The sequence below is a fragment of the Maniola hyperantus genome, chromosome 10 (assembly GCF_902806685.2).
Source record: "Maniola hyperantus chromosome 10, iAphHyp1.2, whole genome shotgun sequence".
Taxonomy (NCBI): Eukaryota; Metazoa; Arthropoda; class Insecta; order Lepidoptera; family Nymphalidae; genus Maniola; species Maniola hyperantus.
The window spans coordinates 10348813-10361858 of NC_048545.1; the positions used below are offsets into that span (position 1 = coordinate 10348813).

Here is a 13046-nt window from a genome sequence, read left to right on the forward strand (position 1 = left end):
TTTTTACAAAAAAAATAAAAACCGACTTCGTTACACAAACACTAAAAATTGAAAAATAATTTAATTTATTACCGATTATATTATGTATACAAGAGTTAATATAGTTCCATAATAATACTTTTTGGTGCCGGTGCCAATTAGCTTTAGCTGCGCGAATCGTCTAGACTTCATATTTTTATGGGACTCCACAATGGCACCTCATTGGCACCGACCCCAAAAAATATTATTATGGAACTATATTAACTCTTGTATACATAATATAATCGGTAATAAATTAAATTATTTTTCAATTTTTAGTGTTTGTGTAACGAAGTCGGTTTTTATTTTTTTTGTAAAATTTTTTTATTTCACAATTTTTAGTGGCCCCATGGAATTATGCTATGACTGGTTAAAAATCTACTGTTTACTAAGCTATTACACTGATCGCGAGCAATTTACTCTTGTCCGTTGAGGAGTTCCAGTATCTATCTTCGAAGATGTTCATCAGATCTTCACCAAATTGAAATGGGACCAACTTTGAAGTATACCCTTTCAAACAAAAAAGAATTTTCAAAATCGGTCCAGGCGTTTTCGAGTAATCGGGGAACATACATAAAAAATAAAAAAAAAAAAAAAAAAAAAAGATTCCGACGAATTGAGAACCTCCTCCTTTTTTTGAAGTCGGTTAAAAATGTAAATATCCACAGAAGTGTTTCGGAAGCCTCGGCAAAAGTTCAATTCACAAACTTAGCACTCCGCAACAATTTCCAACTTTGAAAGAGCGTAAGAAACACTAATATTATTTGGGAAAGTTGGCACTTATGTGGCGGGACCAAGGAATGTTATAATGTGTTTCAGGAGAAGTACATTTATTTCGTGTGAAATAATTTTGTTTTGCGTGCCGCAGCAGTATGAGTAATGGTGAGTGGGATTTCAATTACCTTTATAGGCTTTACACTTAACTCGGAGTAAGTACTTACTCTCTAGATATCACGGGAATGGAATGAGCACGATTCACAGATGCGAGTGCGTATGTACATTCTGAATACCTCAGTGTGTTGAGAAACTGCAATACGTGTAACGTACCCAAAGTAACAGAATTATGGCCATCAGGAATAAAAGGAGAAAAATGGATTTTATTTTTCAAAATTTTTGGGGTTTTTAAGTCTATAAAAAGTATAATGAAGTTAAAAACTTTAATTTCGCTTTCATTCAATGTATCTCGCGTATTATTAGCTCGTCGTAACATGTTCTGAATTATAACTGAATGTGAAAAATCCACTCATGAGCTATAATCATATTTGACTTTAGAGAGATTGATTTGAGATTGTGACTTTATTTTGTCGACTTAAGGGATATAAATAATAACAATACAATTTATTTATTTAAAATCCTAAATTTTAACAATATATGCCCTTTACAATGTTACGTAGTCATTTGTTACTAAGGACGTATTAATGGGCCGCGTGACAACCCCTGTACTAGTGAATACTGTATTACAGTGGGTTGCCTTCCCCATTCCTAAAAACTTAAATAAATGTTATTATAATATGAAAGGTGTTTGTTGTGAAGAGTAAGTAATCGTGGGATATTAGACAACATTTATTGTAGTAACAAGTTGCCAACAGTTGGTAATACTGTTGTGAGTATAATAAAATTATTATCTTTGCGAAGTTGTTTTGACACGACGTTTATTCCGAACAAATGTATAAAAGAAAATAAAGAAAAACGTGAGTGTATCGAGGATTATTCTTACGTTTGTCATTTTCTCGGTACGTGTCGAGACGAAGAATGAGAGAATTAATAAGTATTTACTGTCGGTGAAGATTTGAGATTGTATTTTTGTGAATGTTACTCATCCTTATATTATATTTGAGAAAGCTTATACTTATTTGACTGTTTTTATGGAACTAGATCTCACATCATCTAGCTCCATAAAGGCAGTCAATTAATCGTCAATAGGGTCTTGGACTGTAGTAATAAAATGATGTGATATTTTGTATGCGGTAGTTTATGGGGCCAGAATTCATTATTAAATAGAGAATAATTTTATTTAATAATGAATTGAATTTATCTCCTATTGCCGAAGATAAAAGTATCATCTGTGATTTACCTTCAACTATATTATTTAAACTTTGTTGTACCTCATTAAGTGCAGTATTTTCAAGTTTTTCTCTGTAATCGGATTCGCAAAGACCGTTAAATAGCCTTTTTCCAACATTTCACAGTGCTGACTCTAATCAGGCAAACGGCAATGCAATTGAAATGCAAATCGGGAGTTTAAATTGAAAAAAATGTAAACTACGAAAATGTGAAAAATTTACAGTTTATGCTTATTCATTAATAGCAGCTGTTTGGAGCTTTAGGAATTCATTTTTATATTCACAGTGGAAACTTGGACGTTTTCCATGTATTTCGTTTTGAATTTCAACAGTGTTTGTCATGATGATTTAAGTAACAGCCTTTTAATATCTCTCCTTTTTAAGGTTCCGTGCCCGAAAGATGCCAACGGAGCCTATTGGCTATTATTACTAAGCCTCCTCTGTCTGTCCGTGTGTCTGGCTGTCAGCGAGCTGTATCTCATGAACCGTGATAGATAGAAAGTTGAAGTTTTCACAGAGTGTGTATTTCTATTGCAACTAAAATAAAATTACCTACTTTAAAAAAAATTAAAATGCAGACAAAACATTGAATAACCGGTTTTTATAAGATTTTGCAGTGAAATTGGTTAAAGAGCTTAATTTTTTCGGTTATTTAATCCAGTTATTCTTTATTTATGGCCAATGATTAAAATAGTAGAGACAATTTTTTTATATTTTTTAGGAAATAGAATAGAATTTAATTCTTCACTATCGTTTAGGTTTGCGAAATAATTTTATTTATACTTTATCAATTATCACAGATCAGCAAGTCACGTCTGACGTCGACCATTAAACATTGTAAGAATAAATAAAATAATTATAATTTAAATACCGAACGCATTTAACGTTGCTTAATTGCATCCGAATTGTATTTAATCATGTCAATTAAATGAATTATCGCTGTCATTAATACAAAGTACATCTCTCATTGTTACGTTTTTAACTGTCTTTTTTGTATTTAACTGTAATTACGTTAAATTTGAAATTCAGTGTTTAATGGAGTTCTTGAATATGGAAGATTTTAATGAAAAATATGAATATTTTGAAGAAAATTCAAATATCTTTTTAGATTTCCGTACCTCAGTAGGAAAAAATTTGTTGAATAAAATTTTACAAGTGCTTTTAAATTGTCACTGAATCTACCACTGATTAAGAACGCCATTCCAACCGAGAAAAACTAGCAAGAAACTCGGCGGTTGCTCGTTTCAAATATTCAGTGTGTGTGTGTATTATTGTGTGTGTTTCAGAAAGTCTGTTCCTGGGTCAAGTAAATGCGGTCAAAATTATATTGATGTTATGCGACATTTAGCTTTACTCACAAATTAATTAGGTACACACCGCAATTTGTTTTGATTTGTCGATAATTTGACCTAGTTACAAGTATTGTGACCACGATCCATGTATTACGTTTAATTTGATGTTCTATGATTGGAATTTCAACTTAACAATTATTATTTATTAGCTGATGCCCGCAACTTCGTCTACGTTGATTTAGGTTTTAAAAAATCCCCGATTTTCCCCGAATGTCTCCAGTTCTTAGCTATATCCATGCAAAAATCACAAAACCGACAAACAAACACACTTTTGCATTAATGTTGATATGTCTATTTTCTGTCCTTAATATCTTAAATATATAAAAGGAAAAGGTAACTGACTGACGGACTGACTGACTGACTTACTGATCTATCAACGCACAGCTCAAACTACTGGACGGATCGGGTTGAAATTTGGCATGCAGATAGGTATTATGACGTATGCATCCGCTAAAAAAGGATTTTTGAAAATTCAACCCCCAAGGGGGTGAAATATGGGTTTGAAATTTGTGTAGTCCACGCGGACGAAGTCGCGAGCATTAGCTAGTATAATACATAACACAAGTGCAAGAACATAATATGCCAGATAATATACAAGTAGATAATACTAATTTCATACACCTCCAAAACTTGGATAGCGGCCATATTTAATATTCTCCGTATGTGAGGAGTTGGCAACAGCAAGATTGGCACAATTCTGTTCATTGGCAAATGAATAGAATCTTGCATGTTGAACTCAAGCACAATGTGGAAATCTATCCTTCCATGAATATGCTCATACTTAATCTTGATTAAATTCGTTTGCATAGTACAATATAGCTTGATGAAAATCTATTAAATGGTGAATCCAATAATTGGATTTTATCTTGAGCTCTAGAAGGTGAGAAGGTCTTATCAAATAGACTTCTCCTTACTATAATATAGTGCACGGGTAAGCTTAGCTCTTGTCCTTTTAGCCTGTTTGAAATCATTGCTTTATTTTGTCCTTGGGGGCAAGAAAATTATCATGGATGCCTCAAGCATGCCCAACTACGTTGGAATCTGTGTCCACGTACCTACCTATTACATATTTTAGCTGAAGGTTACAGACTGAAGCACAGAAGGCTACAATTTTTAGAAGAGGATTTTGCGTGCTCAAACATTGCGCCGTTAAATCAATTATTTATACCTTACTAGCATGATACTAGCTTATGCCCGGTATGCATTGCAATGCAACTAGTGCGCTGCCTACCTACTATATCAGAAATCTTCCAGCAAGTCCAAGCAATAACTGTACAAAGTTTCAACTCAATCGGAAAAAATAATACGCGAATGCATGGGTAACAAACAGATAAAAGACATACATAGATATTCAAACAAACATTCATTTTTGTATATTAGATTGTATAGGCATAAACCGCCTTTCAAATTTTGCGTTGGTTTTCGATATAGTTGGATGTTTTTCTTTTTCGTCAAGTTTTCCTAATTGGGAGGTTTCGATTACAATTTAAATTTTACTGCACTTGGTGTTATTAAGATTTATATCAAACGCCCGGGACATTACAACAATGTAAGAATTTATGGAGTACCAGCACGCGATCATTGTAAGTGCGTGTTAATTACCAAGTTAGTCACAAAGTAGCTAATTAGTTACCGTAATCAAAATAGGTAAGGTTACGTTTTAAAAATTGCAAGCTGTTTTTGTTTAGGACTTTTTTAGTAAAATATAATACTTACTTGTATTTAGCCATTGATACAATTTTAATGATTTAGGTATATCTACTTAGTTCTCCTAAGTATGTGAATACGGATCCATGGTCCCACCGCTTTGAACCACTGTTGGGCATAAGCCCAACATGGGCATGGGAGGGCGCATGGTGGTATACCATAAGGTATACCACCATGCGCCACGACTCTCATAGGCCACGACTTTCATAGGCCAGAGTTTTGCGCTGTCTATAAATCCAGTGATTTCATGCAATTCATTTTATGTGGCCTGTCCACCTAGCAGGGGGTATGCTAACGCTGCGCTTTCCAGTAAGAGGTTGTCATCCCAGAAGCTTGGGACCCCACCAACGTCTATCGGCTCTTCTAACTATGTGGCCCGCCGTTTGCCACTTCAGCTTCGAAACACGTTGAACTATGTCAGTTAATCTGGTTCTTCTAGGTTCTCCTCATTGGATCACGTAGAGAAACTACGGCCATAATAAACTTGGTATATAACAAAGCACATTTTCAAAATTTTTCCATTCAATAGTTGGATTTGCAAATTCCTTTATACGCTGGGAAAAATTGATTCCATACATCCCGCATCATTTTATACCGTTTGACAACGTAGAGAAGCGGAAGGTGTATGGAAAATTGGGTCAGACAACACATTGCATCTAGTCAGCCGAGATTTAAATCGATTTACTCTGCTTTCAAAATGAATTTTTAAAATTTTTCACATTATTTTTGTTCCTTCAAGGAGGTTACCTATTACATAGGTTCCATCATCTGTATAACACTAGGTAACTTTTAAAGCTGTAAGAATAGAAAAATACTACTTATAATTAAAATTAGATAAAAGTTATTAGCTACTTTTTGTATTAAGATTTATTTTTGATAAGGTTTTTTACAATCTTTTTAAGTAGGTACTTTTTCGTATCAGCAGAAGATTCGTTCAATGATAGAAATTCATATGAATAAAACATATTTCTCTTCCAAAATTGGGGTCAATTTTAGACTTCTTTCTACTAAGAATCCTCATCACAGAGACCAGGCAGAGACACAGTACTTTTTTAAAAAACTTGATAAATCAAGCGTCCGTAGACAAAAATACCTACATCGTAAAAATCTATAATATAAAAATGAATCACTAAATGTGTTGCATCGCAAATCTCGAGAACAGCTGAACCGATTTCGATAATTCTTTTTTATGATATTTCTTGAAGTACGGGGATGGTTCTTACGGAGCGAAATTTTTTAAAAATTTGAATCGACTGTTAGGCGCGACCAAGTTCGCCAGGGCAGCTAGTATCATATAGATTTTCTTAAGCAAAGACAATAATGAAATCTGCAATTATTATCATTTGCATTTATTATGTTAACACTAGCGCGACAAAAAACATTATCCTCCCTCAAGCTTAACCTTAATTGGTCAAAAAGGTTATTTTAACAAACCTCCGCCTTCCGCTCTTAATTGCAGTAATTTGGAACACAAAGCTCTACGTTTTCCTTGCCTTTTAAAATATTTACCTTTGCATCCAATTAGTGCGAAGCTAATATAATTTTATTCGCTCTACTCGTAAAATTATAGCGCCGTCTCCTCTTCTGTGGTTGTAGAATATTCTCATTATAATTTTAAAATAATGGTATTAAATTCTTTGCATAGCGATTATAGCACATGCAAGCATGTATACGGGCTGGTGCGATTTGGATTTTGTTTTGTGTCTTAATTACGTCCTAGAATTCCAAAAGATAGCTGCAGAATACGAGTCTTCTAATTTAAAAGTTGAGATTTTATTTTATTTGATCTCATTCAGCCTTATAGTAAATCTCAACAACAAATAGTAATGGCAAGAGACTTGATGGTATGATGATGATGATGGTTCCTTGGAGGATGGGTAGGTGGTTTGCTCTGTTGTTGCAACGTGCACGTTTGTGGCAACGTGTACAGATCCTTCTGCTGCATCCAACGTTCAGGTGACCTAGCCTCTATAGCGAGTGCAACGGCTACCAGTGCCGAATGGGCCACGAAATGCAGGTAATGAAATCCTCGATGGGAGATGCATATTTGTATCTTTTTCGGTGGAGACTGTGGAGCCCTGGGATCTGGAGAGCCTTAAAATCTTTTAAAATAGATTTCAAAATAGGTTATCAAGTCTACCAGGGACCCAAGAGCTGGCAGTTTGGACAAAGGATTAGTTTAGCCATTCAAATACAATTCTGCCAGCAATTGGATACAATGCCTCGCAGCGCTGGTGTTTTTAGTTCGAATCATTTAGTTTTTATTTAATTATTCAGTTTTATTTTAGATTTAAGTTAATTTTATGTAAGTTATTAAGTATCATTGTTTTTTTAGTTACCTTTAAATTATTAATTGTAAGCAATATGAATCTAGGTAGGTATGTATATTTAAATAAAAGCTTAATGTAGAATCTCATTATTAAGTAGCCTTTACCTGCCGTCCCTTCTTCGTAATTCTCTTATTATGGGTACAACAGTATCCTCGTAGCAAACTCCACTTAATTACATTCCTATCCATAAAAAGGTATAACGATAAAATTGCTTTCCGTTGTTTCATTGAACTGAATTATTGCTTTCAGTATTACAATCAAGTTGGGATATTAACTCGTGATTGCTACGGCAATTGTTTGTTAGTGTGACACAACATTAATGAGGTCGATAATTCATTGTCGCCAGCTAAAGATACGGCCACATCTGCGCGTCATAAATGCGGAATGCATAACGCGATGCGAGGGCATCCAAGACGAAGAAAATTTATACGTGCACACCTAGTGCGTAGTAGTGGCGTAGGTGCAACGTGCATGGCACCATTAAAAATCGTGGGAGGTGACCGGAGAGTAGCTGATGTTCCCGCTTCATAGTTGCGCAGGCTTGGAGATGAATAACTGGGAAATACAATCTGATTTAAATGAGTTAAAAGTAAAAAAACCCTGCTTAAAATAAAATGCTTTTGGTGTATTAAAAAGGACTGTTTACTCATGAAAACAAAATATATTAACTCAAACACGACTATCCTATCATGGACACTAGCTTCCTCCCGCGACTTCGTCCGCGCGGACTACACAATTTTCAAATCCCTATTTGACAGGGATTGAAATTTGAAAAATCCTTTGTGCCAAAGTGCATGCCGAATTTCAGTCCGATCCGTCCAGTAGTTTAAGCTGTGCGTTGATAGATCAGTCAGTCATCTTTTACTTTATATAGATTAGGGAGTTCCAGTGCCAACCTTCCATACCCATCATTGGGCTCAATGAATCGAAATTTGACTGTCCTGCCACATGCCTTCAAAGAGTAAAATTTCCACTTTCGTGTTCCCACTCCATCAAATGATATTTATCTATTGTCATCCAAACCACGCGTGTCTACCAAATGGTGATTCAATCGAACTATTGGAAATAGACGAAAAATCTGTTACCAATTTAAACGAAATAACAACATACGAATAAAGCAACCAACTAAAAAGTTTATCAAAAATGTCATTGATCAAAAAGTACAGTCGACTATAGTAAAAATCAGGTAAGTGGGAGTCTCCCCTGGCCTCATGCATCTTGCAATCAAGCACGATGGCTTTTGCCACAGCGGACCTCCTAACGACCCCCCTGGCGCAGTGGTGAGCACCGTGGTCGTATTAGTGGGAGGTCCCGGGTTTGATTTCCAGCAGGGGAAATTTGGAATTTTATAACTTTTAAATTTTCTCTGGTTTGGTCTGGTTTCGGCCGAGGCTAGTTATCACTCTACCGGTAAAGCCATGCCGCCAAGCAATTTAGCGTTCCGGTACGATACCATGTAGAAACCAAAGGGGTATGGGTTTAATAAAAACTGCCATAGATACCACTTACAGGTTAGCCCGCTTCCATCTTAGACTGCATCATCACTTACTGCACCGTACCTGAATAAAAAAAAAATCACAAAATACCGTCTTCCTAGGATTGCTTGCCAGAGCCACCTCCCACCACTCACGCTCCTGAAGTGCCAGCACCCAGGACTACTGGACGGACGGACTGGGGACCCTACGGAATACATAAAATAAGTGGAATTAAGACCTCCATTTTTTCTGTGTACCCAAACCAACAGGTACAATTTTTTATGAGTTCAAGGTACCAAGGTTTAGCGTACCAAATATTTTTCAGTAAATATAAAAGAAAATTGTGCCTAAGATTCGCTCGCGCTCACTCAATAAACACAAACATTCCCGTTATCTGAGAAAATATTTGACGAACACACAGCTGGGTGATACGGATTTTCATTAAAGTCTAAGTCAGGTACATACTCCATAAATTTCACTTTTCAGGGACCGCCATTCCAGAAATTCCGTATTAAATCTGCGACTCTTTAACGCTACAATAAAGGAGTTACGCCTGAAATGCTTTATTTAATTTTCTTCTCGCTTTATGTAAAGCTGGGTATTCGCTTGGAAGTGTATATTATAATTATTATCTAAAAATAATGCACATGTGCATGTGCGTCAGTGTCAACCTCTGCGCACGTCGATCATTAGTATTCAAATATTAGATGCACCGGATGCACTGAAAATGCGTTTCATGCCCCTCCTACGGGTTTCCCCATGATCAAATGATGATGATCAAATCAATGATCAACAAAACTTAAAAATATCGGAGCATACGTTAAGTGTGTTCCAGAAGATTGCTTTTCCTGCTTCTTTAGTAGTAGAAGGGCGAGCGGTGCATATCGCATGCTGCAAGTTGTACCATACACAGTTGTCTGTTTTGGTGGATTATATAGCGAATTAAGATTTAGGTTCCTTGTACACGAATGCTCTGCAAAAAATGTTGGAGCGTATTTGTACTGATCACAAAAAACGTAAAGAAAAATCCATTTAGGTCAGGCCTAACTAGCGCAACTCGAAAATGGCTTGTTTTGTCCACAAATTTCTTTTCCTACCAATTCGTTGACCCTTTGATCTTTCGCTCACCTAAGCAGGTATTCAATTTTCGTGAAGGCAAGCTCGGTATTTAATCGAATAGAGATTAAGTAGGCCGTTAACCCACGTTCAAAGGTTTTTCCAACATCGTACCCCTACCATAAACTTGCCTGTCACTTCAATTAAGAACCTATTTGAGGTCCGAGCAAGCTTGTTAAAAATTAATCTTCATCATCATCAACCAATAGACGTCCACTGCTGGAAATAGGTCTCTTGTAGAGACTTCCACAACGCTACGGTCTTGCGCTGCCTGAATCCAGCGGCTCCCTGTGACTTGTTCTGTAGTACGGAACCCTCGGTGCGCGAGTCTGAGTCGGCCTTGACACTTTGAAAATAAAATTGGAATAATAAGTATCTGCTTGTTACGATAGACAGAGTAACAATTAAATCATCCGTTACAGAAATTATAACAAAGTAAGTACGAAAGTTCGTGGAAAACTGTATCAAGTTTCAATAATTAAATTACCAACAACTTGAATATAAGTTTTAATTATTGATGGAAAACGATTAAAACTTTATCGAGCTCACCCAGTTACAGTTTTGGTACATTTTACATTATAGTATGTACGTGTTTGATATCCATACTAATATTATAAATATTTTACACACTAGAGATTTATTTACATCGAGTTGACAGAAACGGTACATCATAGAGAATGCATCGAGCGCTATTTTCTAGTGTTCTACTACCGTCGCGTCGTCGGCGAGCATTATGTGGAAAAATGGGTCATGCGACACGTTATACCCAGTCAGGCAAATTTTAAACTCGACTTGCTCTTTGTTCACGTACTGGCTATTTGCAATAGCTGCTAGACCGTGGCAGCTTTTATTGAAATGTTAATTAATCACTACCCATATTACTAATGTGAAAATGTGGTTTTTTCGCTAGTTTATTGCTTTGTTTCACTGCTGCTATCATCGCCAAAACAAATTGCTTTAAAAACAATGTGAAAAACAATGAATATGTTTAAACAGCTATTTTTTTGTTTTACAAAAAAAGATGATTGCAATGTCAGCAAGAAAAAACTGCTACCTATCCGCTATCATCTTTTATTTCTATGAAATCGATCGGATCAAGGTCGGATATGCATTTTTATGGATCATACAACTCTATGAAACCAGCTGAGGTCACCTTATTAAAAATTCAATCTGCGCAAGTCTATAAATTAAAAAAAATTTTTGTTACGTAAAAATACTACCTAAAAAAATAGGTTATGATAACTACAACAATATGTTACCTACTATAAATAAATAAATACCACCAATGTAAAAAAATACAATAAGCACTTAGTAATAAACCTTTATTTAAATATAGGTTTAATCAACCTGAACAACAGTTGTATTAAAACAGTATGTATCCAGTAATTTGATTTGCATATTAAACACGGGCTATGGTAATCGAAATTACAGTCCACCAATTACCAAGCTAATATAATCAGTGATATCGTTTAAATTTTATCTACTACAATAATTATTTTCCATTTACTAAATGAAATTATCGACGAGAAAATTCGTAGGAGAACTTATGTGAAGCTCAACAAATTAGCCATCTGAGTGGACTGCCACTGAATTTTGGATTCAAATTATTATTAGTTTTTGAAGCTTTCTAAAAAAACTTAATTTTTCGAAATTAAAATGTACCTATATGAAAAGATGAATTTTAATTTTTTTCAGATAATTTGAGAGCATGGCGATTACAAGTCGCTATGGGACAAAGTGGTAGTGCAATGCAGGTTCGTATTTTTAGATATTACTAGCTTATGCTCGCGACTTCGTCCGCGTGGACTACACAAACTTGACACAGTGGGCACAAAAATAACTGTTATTTTGTATAGCACGCCTTATCTAGCAAATAGTATTATATCTATGTTTCGAATTGATAAAATCATAACAAAGAGTCTTGCTTATATTTTTAAGACGAACAATACCACCAGCAGTAGATTTTTACAAATTGAAGTCTGTTATTTTAGGGTTTTTTGTGTTTCTATTCCATTTGAGACCGTATTAAAAAGAAAACGCAAAATAAACTCGCCACTTCGTAGATTATTTCATAAAATAAAAGAAAAATATATAATTAAAACTTCGTAACAGGAAATCCCGAGTTCCTCATTAAAGTTCCAATCCCGTCACGGTATTTAAGTTAACTACTAACTGGCATTTTTCCAGAATATACAAAAGTGAAATGTATTCTATTTTTTCGTTTTCCAAAACCTTAATGCAATAGGACTAACAATGTCACAGCTATATTATGGTAATCCGATTAAATGTACGCCAAGAATAAAATATATGTTACGGTGTTTCTTTGTGGAATAGAGTTTTCCGTAATGTAAGGATGAGCACTCATTGCGGTTTCCGTCGCGAACAAACATACTACGTAATTAATTAGTACACTGCACTGTAACAGTTCATTTACATACTTAGCGCTTTCCCTTCATTTTTAGGATTCCGTACCTCAAAAAGAAAAAGGAACCCTTAGTGAATCACTTCGCTGTCTGTCTGTCCGTCTGTCTGTCCATCTGTACACGACAGACTGTCAAGAAAACCTACTACTTACGTGTACTTTCCGTTGACCTAGAAACATGAAATTTGGCCCAATAAATTAGGTGCCACTTATAATAATGTAATGTACGTAAGTGCCTAATATGCAAAAGTGCACAAAGTTTAAGTGTAATTCAAGAAGTCTAAAAAATTATGTTACTAAAATATAATATTTCGCAGCTCTGCAAAAACCATAATGTGCGCCTGGCTCTACGCTGACGCGTTGAATTTTTTAATATTATGAAGTCGCATATCACTGTACGTGCATGCGAAAGGACTTTTTAATTTTTACGAAGCATTTAGGTACCTCATAAAATTAAATATTTTTCCAACATTCTTAGAAATTCGTAATAACTATGGAACCGGACTGCTTATGCACGTTCTTGATTGAATAATTAGGTACAACGTTATAGAAGACAAGAGCTT

At 35.2% G+C, this 13046-nt stretch overlaps 1 protein-coding gene across 2 annotated transcripts in view; it reads left to right on the forward strand.

Moving 5' to 3' along the window:
* The window catches only part of Sol1, a 267617-nt gene that overhangs the window by 14480 nt on the left and 240091 nt on the right, over window positions 1-13046 (forward strand). The window contains exon 2 of one of the 2 annotated variants that reach the window (XM_069501499.1): window positions 11757-11815. The exons of the other annotated variant lie outside the window; for it this stretch is intronic. Coding sequence (XP_069357600.1) covers window positions 11789-11815 — 27 coding nt within the window. The 5' untranslated portion in view covers window positions 11757-11788. The remainder of the gene's footprint in view (window positions 1-11756; window positions 11816-13046) is intronic. 2 annotated transcript variants of the gene reach the window in all.